This window comes from Semicossyphus pulcher, unplaced genomic scaffold (assembly GCF_022749685.1).
Source record: "Semicossyphus pulcher isolate SPU_LCO1_2020_fin unplaced genomic scaffold, fSemPul1.0.p SCAF_4, whole genome shotgun sequence".
Lineage (NCBI taxonomy): Eukaryota > Metazoa > Chordata > Actinopteri > Labriformes > Labridae > Semicossyphus > Semicossyphus pulcher.
In genome coordinates, this window is record NW_027211715.1 from 24,150,208 (window position 1) to 24,170,184 (window position 19,977).

A 19,977-nucleotide genomic window follows, 5' to 3' on the forward strand; every position below is an offset into this window, starting at 1 on the left:
ATAACGAGGGGACTTTCCGGCTTGGACTTTCGGACCTATATTTTGTGTAGCTTTAGCTTACCGTATTTTAACTTTACGATTCGGTTATCGTTTACATGTAATTCTGTGTGGAAGAAGAAACTCAGGAACCACGCCACTGGGGAAGGAGGTCCGTTATGACGATTAAAATGCCTAAAATTAACAGTTGACTCGAATTTGTTGTTGAATTTAGGCTCTTATTTTGAAGGAATTGTGCCTTTCTCCGTTAAAAACGGGCAGTATGTTACTTCTTACTTATCTTCATTCGTTCATTATTCTTATCTTAAATATGCAGTACAGAAAGTACAGAAAATACAAGTATAATGAGATAATTGCCCACTACACAGACTAATATATGCGTATGCGCTAAGTAATGCAGAATTCATGTGAAAAGAAAAAAAGAATTAGTGAAGTAAGGTTTAAAATTGTAATGTAGGCTGATGTAAAATACATTTTAGAAAGGAATTTTGAGTCACCTCAGTAAAAATGTGGGTTTTTAAGACCTGAGACTGTGCCTTTGTAAGAGTCCCTCACATGATTACCATATCACATGTTGATTGAAACATTTAAAAAATTGCATGATCACATCACTGCGGCCATTGTCTATTTGAAAATTTCAGGAGTTTACAAAAAATCCCATGTGATGAATAAATCTAATCACTGAAAAATTCAATTAGATACTTCGTGTTTGGCCTTTCTTAATTTATTTCACGTTTTTGACCCTGATTTCCCTTCAAGTTTGGAGAGAATGAAATATAATCAAGTTAACAATTTCTTGGTACAAACTGCCGGCAAAAACAAACTAGAGCAGTCCAGTGGATTCTTGGGTTGTATATTGCGTTAAATGTTCTTGCAGCTGTTACCTTTGGACTTGAACCTGGACTTGTGGGGCAGCTAACATTCCAGCTCATACCTGGCCTACTGCCTTTTTGTCAGGTTGATGAACTCCAGATTCTGTATATTTACATCTGCTTTACTGCCAACTTTTTTTTAATCAGCTGAGCCTGCATCTCAGGGTCAAGGCTGTGTTATTGCTACAACATACACTGTTTTTATAGAGTTTTGTGGTCAATCATGCTTGAAGGAGTGGATGACAATCTTTCTGCATAACAGACGCTAACCTCCTTCTTAGCAGTTAGCGTTGAAAGTGTAAACAGGGTGGAAGTAGGACAGTTAAACACAAGGCTGCTTACAGTCTTGGCCTAAATATGACAGATGAGGCTAAGGTTCGTTTTTAAACTGCCTGTCCGACTAAAGTTTGATCTGCACACTGATTCAACATTTCACACTCTGACGACTCCTGTTCTGATCAGAGTTGTTCAGGAGTTCAACAAGTTTACGTATCATTTTCTATCACACACAAAGAAATTCTATGTGTTTGCAATATTTGGACATTTTCATGATGTCACATTGTATTTGAATTTAAAGGAACTGTGAGGTGTTTTACCGACTACTAGCTAGAAGTTTGACTTTCCAGATGTTTGCATTTCAGTTTGCTAGAATGAAAATGTTGCAAAATCCTGAGAGGACAATGACACAGAAAACCCTCACTGAGCTTGTAGTTAGAAAAGGCTGCTCTGGATGTGGTTGACCTTCAGCTTTTAGAGTACTGTCTTAGATTGTGCTTCAAACGCTCTCTCACTTCAGCAGGACGGTATCAAAAACACAGATAAGGCTTTGATTATATCTGTTTGAGGACAAACTCAACACTGAATAAACTGAGCTTCCAAAGCTCGACAAATAATAATTTTGAAGTTTAACATGTAAGACCTCTTTGTAATTATTATTTTTGAGATTTTTGGATCAATCTCATGTCAGTCTTTTCACCTAAGAAAACCTTCTAAAACCCTAGCCCAAAACACACAGTGAAACCAGTTGTCCAACACATCTTGACATCTCTTTGTATTTGTGTTACCTGAATCAAATGGAGGGAGTTACCCCAGCGAAGCAGAACAGCTGCGGGCTGAACGACGCAGAGTAGGTCGTCACTGTTTTTACAATCTTCACAAGATCACCTATCGTCCTTTGAGGAGGAGCAAGGATGAGAAAAGACATCATGACAACAGGCTTGTTCACGGCCTACTGCTGATAACACATACATAAAGGAAAGCTTCATAAAAAGGTCATTACTCCATCACTCTTGTGTTGAACTGACATTTGCCAATGCTGGTGCTACAGGTCGTCATGTTTTAGAATGCACTTAAATGATTATACAGTACTCCAGTCACTCCTAGTTTATTTTTTAGATAGATTGGCAGACCAGTTGTTCCTTAATCCCCCTCCTAATTGACTTTGTCTAGTTAGTGTGTTAGTTCACACTGTTGATACACTTTGATTTTTGCAGATTTAGGTGCAGTTTTTAGGCTTAGAACTGTTGATTTTTTAAATAATTATCTAACCTTGGTGTACTCAGAAAACTGTTAAGATTCAACATTATATCTGAGATGTGAGATTAAATGACTTCCCGCAAAGCAGAGGGGACATTAAGGGTTTTCTTAGAATCTCTATGTTTCTTTGTTCTTTCTTTGTTCTAGCTTTAAAACATTGCCAGTAGGAATCAACATGTAAGTGTTGCCAAAACTTTCGCTTGAGTTTGCAGGTTTTACTTTTAAGCCATGTACTGTTTGGTTTGAATGATAGCTAATGACCAACAAGTCATCTTTTCACAGACTGAGCAGCTCTGTCCCAGACTCACTGCAAGGCGTGAACTCCTCTTTCATATAGGGGAATCCCTCTTTTTCAAGAAAAATGTCAAACTCTATTAAACATTACACCCTGCGTTCTCAAAGATGAACCATCGCACGGATTCCTTCTCTGTTAAGAGGCCTGTGAGGCAGACAGTCTTTGAAATATTTACCCAACTCTCAAGAGTTAATTCCTAGCTGTATTTGATGAATGTTCACATCAATCATACATGGCTAAGCACTATATTCAATGTCTGATATGTATTCATCATTTTAGTCAGACAATGTAGAAGAAGAATCACAGTAAAATAAAGAATACTGTCACTGACCATGGTGTTTTACTGTGGCTTTTATGACAAAGAGAACTATTGTTTAGGGTGGGTGCTTTGAGGAGTTTTTCCACTCTCTGGATCCTCTTGATGGCTGGTGGTTGTCGGATTGGTTTGGGCAGAAATAGCTGGGACTGGGTGGACTGGGAGGAAGATTACCTACCCAGGGACTGTTTGCATGTTCAAGTTGATTTAAAGGGAGTAATCTGTGGAAATGGATAACACACGTAGGACACCATTGTCTCTGTCACATACTCCTTGGTGTGTTTGAAGTCCCACCTGGGCTGGAATAAGATTAATAGCGTTTTCCTTATGTATAGGAACCTTCTAAAGATTTGAACTGGACATGCTTCCCCTCTTTTCAAGATTCTTATTTATTTATTAGTTAATGCATAACATAATATCAAGGTTCACCTTATGGAATGCATGCATAGAAAATGAACGAACATATTGAATGTTACCAAATTTGAATGTGAATTCATTCTTTCGGTGTCCTCAAAATCACTTGCGTTAATACAACAGCAGGTGTCAGTCAAGTTTAATTTTGAAGCAGTCCTGTTCAGCACAGAAACTTATTGTACTGTGTCTTTAACACACCAGTGTTAAAGTGAAATCACACGATGTCGTGTCTGTCGCCCTCCTCGGTCTATTTTAGTGGAATGCAATTTTAACAATTAAAGAAAACGTATAGAAATGTGATTTTTTTTAGCTTCAACCTTAGAGACTGTTTATATCTATGGAACATCACTGAACTGTCTGATCATTATTATTGATTTGTCATAACCTGCCTGGGCACAAGTTTTCTAACTGTAATTTACAGCCGCTCTCCATATTAGAAATGTTTTAACATAAATCGGAGCTGAATAAGCGACAACATGTTTCTAAACAAGTTTAAGTTATATAATGAGTGTCCTTTTCAAAAAGAAAATTTACCTAATAACGTTCATAATGGGATTTTTTCCCCAAGGAAACCCGGTAGACGGAAATGACGTATATGAGCGTCAGCCTCTTCCGCTCTCTTTTCGTTGAGGCTCAGCTAGCGGCCGGGTGGGTACACGTTTTGTCCAGGACATTTCAACGATTTTTATTGTGAAATTATGCAGTTGGGAGCGATTAAAACATAACATCATAATTGTGTTTCGTTAGATGTCGTATATTAAGCATCACTGGATCCGGAACAAAGCAGAAAATAAAGTATAATGAGTTTTAGCAGCACGCTAACGCTACGCATGTGGCGAGGCCCGGCAGTCCACTCTGTTGCTAACATGAACTTAGCTCACATTCTTAACTGCTGATCCGAAAGCCAGCAAAATACTACCCGATAGACTTAATGTTTTTAAGACGGTCAGGTTATACCATTTCGTCTTCGTATTGAAGTTGTATGACAGGTCTGTTCGTCGGTGACGTGTTTTCAAAGATGTCAGTTCTCGTGTGTTGAGCTAGTTAGCAAAAGCTAAATAAAGGTATAAACTTTGAGTTAACACCAGTTTTCTCTCTCAGCCTGCAAACATGCAGATCTTCGTGAAGACGTTGACGGGGAAGACCATCACCCTTGAGGTTGAGCCCAGCGACACTATCGAAAATGTCAAGGCAAAGATCCAGGACAAGGAAGGTAAGCCGTCACATTTATCTCAGTGATGGACGTCCTGACAGTTTGTTGGCCCCAATTTTCGCTGTGACTCCACATTAAACTGTTAGACTATTTACTTTCCGTTTACAGTACTTTTACCAGCTTCAGTTTCTTTTCAAGTTAATTGAAGCTATTTTGTCTAAAAGTAAGTCAGTGTATGTGGACTAATGGGGGCCTGATCCCCCCTCTGTTAAAACCAATTTTATTTCGTGAAATGATCTTGATATGTGATTTTTAAGACGGAAACATTAAGCTGGTAGGCATATTACTAAAAAATGTTTTACCAATCAAACGTCATCGGCATCCTTGCCTCTTGTACGTCATTGACATGTTTTGTTCATGCCTAATAGTCAATGCAGTTTGTTTGAAAGTGTTTTTCTGTTTGCAGGAATTCCTCCTGATCAGCAGCGTCTGATCTTCGCTGGCAAACAGCTGGAGGATGGACGCACACTGTCCGACTACAATATCCAGAAAGGTAAGTTAATTTGAAGAGGGTATACTTGCTGATTGTTTTGGTAGCCACAGTAAACACACATTATAAGTGAAGTGTGTTCAAAAAGCACATTTGATTTTCCATTTTGTTGGTGGGGTGGAACTTTTGTTTGCGTCATAAGAACACAACTTCAAACTTTTACAATGTACCTGGCTATTGGAAAATATTTAAGTAGAAAAGGTTGTCTATTGTGGTGTTTGTGGATGTGACTGAACTTGAGATTGACAAGAAGGTGTTTTAACTTCCCAACAGAATCCACTCTTCATCTGGTTCTGCGTCTGCGTGGTGGCATCATTGAGCCTTCTCTCAGACAGCTGGCCCAGAAATACAACTGCGACAAGATGATCTGCCGCAAGTAAGTTCCAAAAATTAATTGTAGCCAACAGTTTTAATAATTAATTGTATGCAGTACTGTGAAGTGGGAGATTAAACATGAGACTAGAACTAGAACTCTATAACTTTTTTTTCCTTTTAGCCTTGAGCCTCAATGTTATTCTCAATGTTATTTCTTTCCCTCAAATGATAAATTCCTAAAATGTAAACCTCCTGGTATACCTGTACAGTTTCAGAACTTTAATGTCGGTTCAGTTGAGTTTCTTTAAAGCTGACACCTGATCACTTGTTTTGCAGGTGCTATGCCCGTCTGCACCCCCGTGCTGTCAACTGCCGCAAGAAGAAGTGTGGACACACCAACAACCTTCGCCCCAAGAAGAAGCTGAAGTAGACATTTAACGGAATCGGCTCTCTATGCCATTTTGTGTTAAAATAAATGTAAGAAAATGATGCTGCTTGTCTGACTTTTATTATTCAGTGTCGGGTTAAAAATTTTTGGCTTACCATGTATCGTGTGCAATACACGTGAGGCAGGGTGTTTTTTCTAATTGCAAGAGAAACTACAAAGACCGATAGAGTTGGCACAATCAGCCCGAGTTACTGTTTGTCAAAAGATCCAAGATCTTTGTTTGGCAAGTAGAGCAAGTCAAGGGGTCTTTTCTCAGAGTTATCCAGGTAATTCAGTAAACCTGCTGCTTGAAACTGGCACTGACTGAAACGAAACATTGGGCCAATGCCAAAACCTACCAGCACAGTGCCGGTTTGCACAGGTTGGCTGCAGTTTCCACCTTGAATTTGGCACACAAAGCTGTCATTTTTGTCCGCCTGAATTAACAAGATGGTGCTGCAGAAACAAAATGCAGCATGTCTCGAATGTATGGTTTACTATGCAAACTGAAATAAGACATGGCTGCTCGTGCCTGAAGGTAAATGCAAAAACACTACACTGCCTCTGCCAACACTAAAAAGCTATGAGACTGTTTTTCACAGCATTTTTAACACCCATGCTGTTTAACAGCTAATAAATTTCAATACATTTCCTGCCACCTCATGCAAATCAGCTGACATGGGGAATAACATTAAGAAATTGAAAAAAGACCGGGTGGAAGTGTAAGATGCACAATGTAGTGATGAGTTAAACAATCCTGCGTTTCTTGCCCTCCCACAAAAAACACGAGTGACTTTGCATGACGTATTTTTAATGTTAAACCGTTCTGTACAAATATAAGGAATTCATCTCACATGGTCATATCCCATACGAACACCTGCTCTCAAATTCAGTGGTTCTTGTGAAACAACAAAAATCTGGGCCTTGAAATGACAAACGCCAACTTCAATGAAACTAACCTGAACTTACTGAAGTGTTTGAGGTATTTTGACTCACTGGAAGGTCAAATGTTTTCCACACTGAGCAAAGAGCAGTTCAACTTAAGTAAAAATAAAGTTGATGGAGATGAACTTCAGCATCATACAAAAACTGTTTATTCCAGTTGACAATGTTGCATCTTTGGTTCTGCATTCTCTCATGGCCTGCAACAGATGTTTTCAAGAGGCTGCTTTCCAGTGTATTTAGGAGGAATCCACCTACAGATGTTCAAACACATGACCGTTACTGCTGTTTATTGTGGTGTTTGATTTATGGAGTGAACGCCTTTCACACTGCCTACTATTTAAGCTTCCACTTAAGATTTCCTACATATCCCAGGATGCATTCTCATAGACCCTACAATATATTCAAAACACATTCACACATATAATAACGAAATAATAAAGACTGTTTGTCATTGCAGCCGCAAAGATTTATAATGATGCACCAAACAACAAATTAGCAAAAGTGTCGTTTTCATCACCAGCGATTTCCAAATATATAAGATGGATTTCTAATTGAATCTGTAATTGATTCACACTAATACTAAAGCTCTTATTCACATTCTATTATAAAGTAAAACACAACTGATCATAAGGTGTACCTTAAACACATGCACGTGTTGTTACACCTTCTCAAATACAATAATTCAGTACCTAATTGATCCTAAATAGAGAAAAATGGTGGCCAACAAAGAAAAGTCTCTCTGCCCCCATTCCTGTGCTTAGAGGAACTACTCTCAATGTATGTACACAGTATTATTGTGCATTAATGATACTCTTGAATAAGGCTGCTGTGAAGCAAAGTGTTTCTGACATCAACCGTGAGAAGCTCGCGCAGAGCTTTGCGTTTCCTTCATGCTTGATAAAAAAGCTGGTTGCAATCCGTCATAATCTGATGAATCCATGAAAAAAAAAAACATCTGTGGTTTAAGTGGATGAAAGCAGGCTTTACAGAGCTCGTTACCTACAAATTACTTGTATTAAGTATAAACAGGCATCTATGCTATTGTTTTATTGCTAATTGCTAATAGCAGCTGATGCTCCTCGATCGTATAGTTTCTAGTCAAACTGATGAAATGTCAACAATAAACCTCTTAATATGCTCATTAGCAACATGATGCGGTAACAATTAAACTAATACGACTGTTCGAGACTCTTTGAACTGCAGATGTGATATAAGTTCGCACTGAAATCTAACTCAAGCTATAATAAAAGTTTGAGTTTTAAAGACACCTTACAAAGTAATAATGCTAATTGCTAAAGCTAATGTAACAAAGGGATTCTAGTATATTATTTCATTAACAGATTTCATTATGAAATCTTTTAAGTCTCATTTTGACATGTTACCGCATCATCAGCTGCAAAAGACTGCACCTCATTGTTTTCCTATATTGCTGTCATATGAAGAAATCAATAACTCAGGGGGGAGAAGTGATGATCGATAGATTGTGCATCAGAAGTTCACATACAAAGCTGACAGACAAGTCAATTTAGTACCTACTTACTAGAACTACTGCAGTTGTGCTTTTTAACTCAAGCAGTCTCAGGTTTCACACTATCACACACACACACACACAGCTTCACATTTCTTGGCAGGTTCGGGGCTCCTGCAGAGCTCATGCAGTGCTCTCTTTGTGATCTATGCTCTGCAGCTCCACTGAGCCTCTCTTTAAGGTTATTATTACTATTATGGTAAAATGGTAGTGTAAGCAAAGCTGAAAAGAAGCACGGAAAGTGGAACTGCATCATTTTGTGAACACAGACAAATGTAAACAAACTAAAACTTGGCACAAACATTATCGTGTGTAGTCTGAGCATCAGGGAGGGAAAGCATCGTCACTGTCTGCGGGCCTTCACGTGCTGATCTACCTGTCAATGTGGCATTTAGCAGCATTTTGGCCATTAGCCATCGTTGCTTTCCCTCCCTGACTGCGCGTGTGACCCATCGATGAACATGAATAATAGAATAAGTGGTGAGAAAGAGCAGTCCTTGTAAAACATGAAAAAAACAAAACGGTCGTACGCTGGCGATCCTCAGAGGACAGAACGTGAGCAGGTTGTTGCATCTCTGAGTTTGTTGATGTTCAGGCCGCTGTGAGGCCAGTCCAGGCTGCTGATGGTGAACTGGAGCATACTTTTATTCAGGGTCTTTGACTCCATGTGTCCATGTGACCAAACTTCTTCTGGGTGCATCTCCACAGTGTTGAAGGAAGAACACCAACATAAACTCAAGGTTGTTACCGTGTAAAAGCAGACATTTTACCTTTAAATGTTTGGAATATTCCTCAGATGTCTTGCTCGCAGTGGCTTCTGAGATCTATAACATTATGAGGAAACACATTATTATTAATTTTACACCTCAGGCTATTAGTTTATGTGTCCAAGCCAAACTGCATCATTTTTAAAGTGTTAGCTGTCCATTAAACTTTATTTTCCCCTTCCTGCTGCTACAGGTCTGCAGTGTTACTGTCTGAGCCCTGACGCAGTTGAATGATTGAGACCTCCAGCTCTGCAGGAAGCAGAGCACCTCCGGCTTCTATCCAAGTTTTACAGCTACTTTTCCCTTGTAAATCAATAAGAGCCTATGCTAATAAAAGTGTATTGTATTAAGAGAGGAAACAAACCAAGAAACAAGTAGGAAATCTTCTGCTACCTGTTGGAAATGTCTACCTTTGCAGAATAACAAGCTTACAATTTGTTGTGGTGCAAATCCTATATTAAAGGTTCTTTGTGTTTTATTTCAAATTATTAAATACATTTCTGTTTTTTTCAAACATCATAAAATAACCATAAACAAGTGTGACCATCACTGAAAAGACTGACAGCTTGCAGCAGCCCCTTCTCTGCTTTTTGCATCGAAAACCATCAGGTCAGATTTAGACAGAGTAATTGCTATGGCACCAAAAAGAGGAGGAGGGCGCTGTTGTAACAGAGAAATGGGTCTTAATAATGGCTGCTTGTGAAAAGGGTGAAAAACTGGCGAAAAAAATCTTTCACCCTCATTAGGATTAGAAGGTCTCAAGGACGTGCAGCTGCTGGAAACTATGATATGGAAAAACAATAAGCAGAAGCTGAATAAACCATACTGTGCACTGTTTGAGATAATCATACCAAGGTTGCGGTTTTAATGTAACAATGTTTTATTCTGCAGACAGCACCTTTGAGAGGTTACCTGTTATTTACCAGCACTGACCCTTAAAAAGAACAGACCCGTGAAGGTAAACACCTGTATGTTCTCCTCTGTATTGCTTTGATTTGTGATCTGCTCAAACACCAGGACAACACGAGTGCACCCGCGGCTGACTGTGGAGATGCAGCCCAAGTGTAGCTGCTGCGGCTACTTGTCGATGAGTTTTGCCAGGCTCTGTTTCAGGTCCTTCAGGTCGCAGATTTTGACGTCCAGAACCTCGATGATTCGTCTGACCTCTCCCTCCGCCTGCTCCCTCTCGCCCCGGCTGGAGGCCAGCGTCTTCTCAGCGCTCTCAACCTGATCCTCCAACTCGGTGTTTCGTCTCTCCAGATCCTGCAGACATATTCACCAATGTTAACACAATTGTTTCATGTGGATGTATTTCAAGATATTTTCTGCATGTTTGGTTATACACATTGTTTATATATTAGTATTAGCACCCTGTGAAAGTAATGCATCTTGCTTAAAGTGCCCTTCTGCATGTTCAACCAAAAACCAGTTGAGCTTCACTTAAAGGCCTGAAAATCCTTCATTCCTTTGCAGCTGCTGAGTGCAGTAAAATTGAGTAAATATGTCCTTTCAGTCTAATTTGCTTCAAACCAGGTTCCCAATTTAGTTTTGACAAAGTGCCAAATTTTGGCAAAAATACAAGACAAGGGCTAAAACCTACATGGTTGTTCCCAGCTGCACCAATCAAACTTGTTGTATGTTTAAGCCATGAAAACAAGAAGTGATGCAGCTTTTGTGCTCTCTGTTGATTTGCACATAGTAGAAACAAAGTGCTTGTACGATGTTATATTAGCTGTGCTTTTTTTGTAGATTTTGCAGCATAGCTGGCAGTAATACTGACAACATGCATATCAAGCATGTCTGCTAAACACTGGCATAGTCCAGTAAAATAAACAAAAACTCGTCGGCTTTACTGTTTGCTTCTACGCTTTTTAGTGCTAGCTGTGTTGTATATGTTTAATGCAGCTATTGATTACCTGTGACTAACATTAGCTCAGCTGGTGATTAGCCCTGGCTGGTTTGGGACTAGTGCACACTACAAAGGGTGTGTAATTAAAAGGTCAAATCTCAGGCGTAGAAGGTCAAGTGTACACAGTGTGATGAGGTCTAAATATGTTGTATCCTTTATTTCACACATTGTGCGCCTTATGTAATGTTATGACAGGGGTCAGTGTGGGCCAGATAATGGGGTCTTGTGGGCAGGATCTGGCCCGCAGGCCGCCTAATGAGGTTAACTGCTTTAAACGGTTTATACTGCAAATTCAAATGTGGTGCTTTATGAGGTTATTGAGTATGCTGAATGCACCAATGAATAGATTATGGAATAACCACAAGGACAGCAAAGGTCACATATGAATATACATAATTCACGAACCAATATGCAGCAGGTATAACGTCCTGCATTAATGTTGGAAAATCAGTACAATTTGTTTTCTCCTTGAAGTCCTCAGATCACCTGCGCTGGTTCTCTGCTGCAGGCCTGAGCTGTGCTCTGACTTCTATAGTTACAGTACCAGAGCTTTGATGCTCTATTTGTCAAGTGTGTGACTCGGCCTGCTTTGGAGAACATCAGTAAACAGCATATAAACTGGTCAGCACTCTGTTTAAGACCTGTGTTTTTTTACTGTAAGGAAGCTATAATACGATGAGAAAAAGTACAAAAAAAATAAGTGTAATGTGGTTTAGACAACAAAAACAGACGCATCAGTAATATCAGAATCAGTAATATTTGTGTTCTTGAGACCTTTGTTTTCAGCAGTTATGTTAGGTAGGATAATATAAAGGAAAAAAAATTGTATAAAGTATTAATTATAAATAAGTAAGAATCAAATATACATTTTTTGGCCTTTAATGCCTTTATTCAGAGGGATAAGACCCAAACTCACACCGGTGCAGGATCGCTCCCAAGCTAGTTGAATTTGGACAATATTTTTTAGTTATCATCTCAAATATTGTTTTTAAATAAATGTCTGTTAAGTCACTTTCTATTGCTGAATGAGGTAACACAATGGTGGTCCAGTCTTTGGCACTTTGATGAAAGCTCTAGCGTTTGCGGTTATATGAAATTGTTCTCGGTGGTGACATTCCTGGAAAAAAAATTACAAGTCTCCCACAACAGACTCGGTCAGAAACCCACAATTTTGTCAAATTGCATGCTGTTAACATCAATGTAAACTCATTGTTTTGTGAATGTTTGAATTACAGAAGGATCTCTGTGATACAAGAAGACAAATGTTGGTTTTAAAGGACTATTTCAGCGAAGAAAGTCTCAACTCTTTCATCCACCCATTGCACACCGAACAGATGCCGTTCAAAACTCCTTCATGTTGTGCAGCAATCTGTGAGAATAGGCTGCAAGATAGTAGATATCCCTCGTCTTGCTCATTTGTTGTTCAGTTTAGCCCTTTTTACACTGCGGTTCTGCCTCAGCGCCATAACAAAGCTGCACTGTCATGCAGCCTTTGCCATTTTATATTGGACCAAGCAACGCCGGTGTAAAGCCGCCCCAGTGTGTGTTTTGACAGCGTACGCAAGTTGAAACAAACAGCGCGTGCTTCAAATACACACACACCGCTGTTCCACCCTGCCGGCTCTGCTGTTTACACTGACAACGTTTCGCCTCTGTCTCGCCTCTGTTACTACCTCCGATGCCGGCTCAGAGCCGGAACGACTTCGCCTCACCAATCCGCCTCCGAGTATTTTACATAAAGACGAAACGTCAGAGGCGTAATAATCCCGCCTTGAACTGAAAGTGTATAAGGGGCTATTGTCTCCTGCTATTTGTTATTGTCTTGTAAATTGCAAAATCATCTAATGCAAAACCTTTAAACTGTGTGTGCAATTTACAGTCTACGTGTACAGTACATTACTTTACCTTAAATACAGATTGGTTGGGTTTTCCAGTTTCACAGAATAGAGAAACAACATCCTCATCCTGTCGTCAGCTTACCTGGAGTCTCTGCATGGCCTCCTCTCTCTCCTTCTCCAGCTCGCCCACATCTGTTTTCTTGCTCTGTAGATTGTGGATTTCCTGAAAACACAATCATGTTTAACTGTCAGAACGTTGTGTTCACACTGTTTCACCGCACATCCACTGTCCCTGTTCATGAGAATATGGAACATTTATATCTTCATTTGCACCAAAACGCTTTATTCGGCCTTAAAAGAAGCTGAGTCATTCAGCAAGAAGTGGGTTAGTGATGAGATTTGGGACACCTTGTTGTTTCTAAGGAGGACAGGGGATTCAGCCCCGTGGGGGACACATACCAGTGTGACGGATTCTGCTGTCAAGAGCGGACATGGTTATGTTAATTAAGAACACCGGAAAGCCGCATTAAAGGAATATTTGACTTTAATCTCCATTCTGTTTGCCAAGGGTGCATTTGATGGGCATTGAGTTGGCACATAAAAGCATAAAATATTCACAAGGTGATGGTTTGGCGTCATTAAAAATTATGCTAAAACATGCTGGGAAACAGTGATGAAGGTGAGTCAGAAAGCACAGATTTCACTTGACGTGTAGGCGGCAGCTCTGGACGTCTGCAGCATTAATTTCCATGTGTTCTCTACGTCTGACCAAACCGATGAATCAACAGGAAAAATGGCCGTAAAGATAAATTAAGGTGTGAGTAGTAAAGAAACGAGAGGGGCATAAATTCAAGCCACAAGAGACGTTCTCTTCTTTCATGTCCTTTTGAATTTTTTAACAGTTTGTTTGGTAATTATCTTTTGGTGGAGACAAAAAAGATCATTGAAGCAGAAAGATCTCATTAAAAGCTTAAAAATTATTCAGAGAACAAATACTCAAACGGGCACTTGAACTTTTTCAGCTCTCCCAGCTTAATACATTTAATAAATAACACTTTTTAATGTAAAAACAAGTGTTTCCTTTTATCTCAGATTTAAATGAATCAGATGGAGATTGAGACTCTGCTCTCACAAAATGAGAGCAAACATATCCAATTAATTACTGGCAATTTCTCAACTGTGTTGCTGTATTAAAGGCTTGCTCTCCCCGCCGAGTTTCCCTACAGAATGGTTAATGGATTTGGACAGTGTGCAGTGCAGCGTGCAGTGAGCTGGTGTCTTGCCTGGTCTTTGGCGCTCAGCAGGGCTTCCAGCTCCTCCAGAGAGCGACTCAGCTCCTCTCTGCCAGTCTGAACAGCAGCAGGATGCCCCAGCTGGGCCTCCAGCTCAGCCACCTGAAACACACACACACACACACAAACACATACACAGTTAATACGTAATAAAAGCGCTACGTAAATAAAATAGCGCTTTTCTTTCTCTGTTCACAACAAAGTTAAAAATAATTTGGAAGTAGTCTAAGTGTATGTTAACATGTATGCTAGCATGTTCACAATGACAATGCTAAAAACGTTATGTTAGCATGTATTACATTTAGAATTTTACCATCTTTGTCAAGCATGTTAGCATACTAACATATGCTAACAAGCACAACATTTAGCTGAGGCTAATGGGTACCATTAGTTTTACTGGTATTATGTGACGGAGAAAAGCATTGCATACATTAAAAATTTGACCTGATGATTAAGTTAGCTTAAGTGATTGTGACAGTTATTACAATTAGTAATAAAACCCTTAATGTAGCGTTGCTCACATAGTCACAGCAGTGTTTTAAGCTAAGGGCTAAAGTAAGTTATACGTACATGTTCACAAATACTCAAAGACTAAAAATATTTAGATTACAATCTTAGTTTAACATGTTAGCATGCTTACATTCGCTAGTTAGCATTACACACAAAAACAGCTGAGGCTTGAGGGAACATCATAACTTTGCCAGTATTTTGTAATAAATAAAAGTATTGGACACATTCAAATTTCAAAATGAGTAAAGTAATAGATAAAAGGATTGCTAAAGTTACCACAATTTATCTTAAAGGGTTCATGGCATCCATCAAATATTTAATACAGTACAGTGCACTAAAACCACAAGCGTCAGCCTTGAGGTGAGAGTAGAGTAAAAGTCAAAGTATGGGGTGGAATTTCAATCCATTCACACAGCACAAGAAACCACCATTGACATCACTTGAGCAACACTGTTATAATGGTTAATAAACCATCATAAGATAATACAAAACAGCATTTACCCACTGTAAAGGCCCTGTCATCCCTGGTTCAGCATCACTGGACCTGAGTTAGCGAGAGGGCTAGCAACTTATCTGTCTTTGGAGCTGAAGAGGAGGATTACTTTATTCTAAAATCAGTCAGTAAAACTCAGTGGGAACTTGAGGGTTTGGGACTGGTGCTTTGGAGCAAGCAGACCGCAGAGTACACAGGTCATATCAAACATGACACGGCACAAAATACTACAATGAAAATAGATATATTAAAAAAACAGAAATGATAAGAAATCAGTCTGCTTTGTCAAATTATTGATAAAAGTCAACAGCAGATTATAAGTATAGAAACCATGAACTGCAACACACAGTGGCCCTCTCACGTTGAAATTAAAATTGATCCTGGACCTACAAATATCCCTACAGAGGTAGGGACATTTCATTATCTAATCTAGTTAGTCATTTGTCTGGAGCTGATCAGTCCAGGTTTCATGGGAATATGTTATTAGTTTTGTTCAGAATTTGCTGACAGACACACTGAATGAAAAAAGGGGTAAATCCATTATAATGAGATGAATGATGCACTGGGATTTCATTTCAGCTGATATCCAGTGAATGACCTTTGAAAATGTGGTGTAATGTGTGGTGTGATTTTCTACACCCAGAAAACAACACATTCACCCTTCACCTCCCATTAAATCATGGAAATCAGCAAATTGGCATTGAAGGGTTGAGGGCAGCAACTCACACATGCTGTTATATAGTTCACACACAGAGAGGCAAACAAATGCATGTTTGCTGTGGATGGAAATGAGGAAAACCAACAGAGGGTCATCGCCTTCCCGCCAACACACATCCTCCTCCTACTCACACACACACACACACAACAGAGTGATTTCCACAGCTGATAGAGGTCAGTGTATTCAGAACTCAGTATCTTTAGCAGCATTCATCGTGCATCACTCTGCTGTTCCATCTCCAAATGAATCAAGGACATTTTCATACACTCTCTCATCTCTCTTTGACTCCAGACAAACACACACACATCTGAGTAAAAAAGCTTTTCCGTCAGTGGTCACAGTCCTGAACTCTCTCGCCTTGGGGCCTTTTTTCCCTTCAGATTGCTGCAGGGATATAACAATCTGACCCACTTCATTAACGGAAAGGCCAAAGAGAGATTGTGAGTGACAGTTTGACTAAAACGGGCAAACTGTTCAGCCTTTGAAGTCTAAACATGCTGTGATTTAAAGTTTGTGATTCATTGCGCAGTTATCCTTCAGGGCTTTGAAGCTCTCGACAGTCGGAGCAAGGCACTAAAGCTGCACCGGTTAGAGGTTCGATTCCCACTGGGCTTTGTTAACAACAAAGGAAGAGCAATATACTAATTGTTGCATGCTCATCAGATTAAGGCGTTAATCAGATTGTGTCTTGAGGGTCTAAACTTTTTATATCATGTTTGTTTTCTAAATATATCGAAATAATTTGTTTATATGTCCTAAAACATGCACATATTCTTTATAAATCTGTCTGTCAAAAGGAGTTATATGTAACCTTACACTTCTTCCTTTCAGGCACATAGATAAAAAGGTTTGCACGAGGCTCTGAGTATTCTGAGCATTCGACTAATTAGATTAAATGGGTCCAATGTGCTTGTGCGCTCAGTGTGTACTTATACTGTAAGCTGCTGCACATGCAACTCGACTTTAGATGTAATCAAAGCTGACAGGTGATGTTTTTATTTACTTTAGTTTTTCATCATTAACAAATAATAACTAGAATCATCTTTATTGTTTTTAACTGAACTTGTATCGTCTGTTTGATCACAAACGTCGATTTAAAGCTTTAAAATGTGGTTTTTGTTGATAGTGATGATAAACTCACTAGTTTTGAGTTTTTGGCTGTTGCTCAGAGAAAACAAACTATTCAATTGTATTGCCTTCTGAAAATTCTTTAGACATCCATACTGCTATATCTATACCACTTATCCTGTTCAGGGTCACAGGGGCGTCCAGCTGTCATTGGGCGAGAGGCAGGGTTACCCCCTGGACTGATCGCCAGTCAATCACAGGGCTGACACATAGAGACAGACAACCTTTCACACTCTTATGGGCAATTTAGAGTCACTAATGAACCTAACGAGCATGTCTTTGGACTGTGGGAGGAAGCCAGAGTACCGGAGGGAACCCACGCATGCACAAGGAGAACATGCAAACTCCACACAGAAAGGCCCCTTACATCTAAACCGGGATTCGAACCATGAATCTTCTAGCTGCTCCAATCCCAGCCGTCATTGGGCGAGAGGCGGGGTACACCCTGGACTGATCACCAGTCAATCACAGGGCAATTTTTTTTTCTATTTCCTGCAATTTATAGACTAAACCAGTGGGTCTGAACTGGTCTAACCTCATTACCCACCATCTCCTTAATTACGAATCACGACCCAAATTTATTTAATTAAAATCTGTGCAGTTTGGACCTGAGATAGAACAAAACATCACAAAACACAACAGTATAATAGTCAGCCAAAATGACAAGCAGACGGCAGAGCATGAAAAGAACATATTGCCTCTACAATTCATTCAATTAGCCGCCTTTTTTCAACAGACAGAAAATGAAAAAGTGCAACATATATGCAACTACTGTCGGCTCATCAAGTTTCAAGAATGTAAATGAAACTGTAGCTGGGATTACCCAATCAGGGGATACACTTCTACTGCATGCACGTCAAAGGATATCCATGTTCTTGGAAAAAAAAGTTTATGCTGCGCTTTTATTTTGAAGCACACATCCGTGACCCACCGAAAGCAGCTCTGCGACCCACTTTTGGGTCCTGACCCACCAGTAAAGAACCATGAGACTAAACCATTACTTCTTTTGAGAGAATAAGCGTCAGATTAACCTATAGTGATATTGATAGCTGCTGATGTGTCCAAGAAATCTGAGATAGAAAGAAGAGGTTTTCTTTCACAGCAACAAAAGAGAATTCAAACAAAGACGTGTGACCTCCGGGGCAGGAATCAGCACAATGCTTGTTGTTGCTCACATTTCAGTTCACCGTGGATATCAGTGTCTGACATGTAAATGTGTGTGTGTGAGGAGAGAGAGCGTTTCCTGCTCCCATGTCAACGCTTTCCTTTCCCTCCCTTTACTATCTCCTCCGCATTTTCACAGGCGATTCTAAAGCAGCTCTTTATAGATTCACACTCGAGACGTCGCACGACATCCAAGCCAAGCATCAGAAAACAGCCGCAGGTTGAAGTTAGGGGGGGGGAATGGGGTCCACATGATCCCAGAGGACTCAACCCCTCCGTGCCCCCTCTGTGTGTGACAGCTTCTGTCCCCAGAGGCTCCACTTCCATGTCTCTGAGCTCAGCGCAGATATACATGAAGAGAGAAGGGCTGTGGTATCTCCCTATGTAAATGATCTCAGGAATGTTTTGATCCTTGACAGTAGATCGACAAAACTATGGTGCATTAATATTTACATGTAAATGTGTCTATAGGAGCAACGAGCTGGATAGGAAACACATTCATAAATAAAAACTTACTCATTTATGACAGCTAGTCAGCTCTATCTTCAGACTTTCAGGTTTGTGGGACAAGACAAGAGTAATTAGAAAAATTGTTTTTGGGAATTTTTCATTATCTTTTTAATTTCATCAAATAATTAACAAGAAAATGAAGTGCTGATTAAATCATGAAAGTCATCATTATGTGCAGCCCTTACTGTTTAAACCTCTGTCATCCCTCCCTTTAACTGTGTTAGAAAGTAACTTGTTATATACGCAGTGATACGTGATTAATGAATGTAATTGTAATCCGTTACAGTTACTAAGAAAATCTAAATAATAATAACAATAATAATAATAAAGACAGCCACAAAATGTTAGCAAAGCAGAAATGGAATGAACAAGTAAACAAATATAAAAAATAAAAAAACACAAACAGACACAAGAAAGAATAAAAAACAGAAAGAGTAGAGGGTGAAATGAGAGGGTTTCTGTGTGTGAATGCCCATCTAGTAATGTGTGGGTGTATTCATGTTGTGGTGAGGCAGGTGAGTCATAATGGGGTTGGGTGAGGGGTTTAGGAGCTCTACTAGGAGCTACACTGCAGTTACAGTAACTTGTTGCTTTGCGTCTTTTCTTTTTGCATCTTTCCCGACAACATGGGTTAGCAGAGCTGTTGGATACATTTGAGTGCCGCACTATTCAGGGTCGGCTTGCTAACCAGGAGCTGTCTTTATGTCTGAAAAGGCTCCATTCATGGGGCAGTGTGCGCTCAAATTTTAAGTGTTTTTTTACATGCTCTCTCATTTTAATTTGCACTGCCTCTCATCTGCCAATCAAATCAATGCATGTTGCTCCTGGCAACCACAGTCTGCGACCAAGTCAAAGGGGACGACTATGTCTCCAGGATTCAGTGCAGGAAATTTAACAGTATTTTCAACCATGACTGTACAGTCTAAACTTATTTATGTGTTTGGGATTTTTCAGCTTTATCGCACAGCTTAAAACATGTGTTACATAATTTATCAACCAGTAATTAAATATAATACTTAAAATAACTTTTTTGAAGTTATTAAAGTAGCAACATTACTGATAAAAAACTGTAACAGGCTAACTAGTAATCTGCAACATATCACATTACACAAGTAACCATCCCATGACTTCCCCTTTTATATATCTGCTTTCATATCGGTGGTAACCTTAAACATTACAATTGTGCTGCTTTGGTGGAGGTACAGTCTGCACTGTATCTTTAGGCGGTCTGTGACGAGAGTTGTGGAGTCTACAAAATGTTTATCTTTGGAATTGACTTTGTTCAGCGTCGGGAAATTTG

The 19,977-nt window shown here is 39.5% G+C and overlaps 2 protein-coding genes across 2 annotated transcripts in view; one reads left to right on the plus strand and one right to left on the minus strand.

Annotated features, from left to right (window-relative positions):
- Positions 1 to 4,018: 4,018 nt before the first annotated feature.
- uba52 (ubiquitin A-52 residue ribosomal protein fusion product 1) lies at positions 4,019 to 5,937 on the plus strand. The gene is made up of 5 exons (XM_069679516.1): positions 4,019 to 4,078; positions 4,532 to 4,643; positions 5,050 to 5,136; positions 5,407 to 5,509; positions 5,785 to 5,937. Exons 2-5 carry the CDS (start codon positions 4,541 to 4,543, stop codon positions 5,876 to 5,878), a joined length of 387 nt encoding a protein of 128 aa, XP_069535617.1. The 5' UTR covers positions 4,019 to 4,078; positions 4,532 to 4,540; the 3' UTR covers positions 5,879 to 5,937.
- A 1,009-nt stretch (positions 5,938 to 6,946) lies between these two features.
- The window catches only part of LOC138607822 (homer protein homolog 3-like), a 52,736-nt gene continuing 39,705 nt past the window's right edge, over positions 6,947 to 19,977 (minus strand). Inside the window, exons 9-11 of the mRNA XM_069680475.1 lie at positions 14,146 to 14,256; positions 13,005 to 13,085; positions 6,947 to 10,378 (exon numbers count right to left, since the gene is read on the minus strand). Coding sequence (XP_069536576.1) covers positions 10,193 to 10,378; positions 13,005 to 13,085; positions 14,146 to 14,256 — 378 coding nt within the window. The 3' untranslated portion in view covers positions 6,947 to 10,192. The remainder of the gene's footprint in view (positions 10,379 to 13,004; positions 13,086 to 14,145; positions 14,257 to 19,977) is intronic.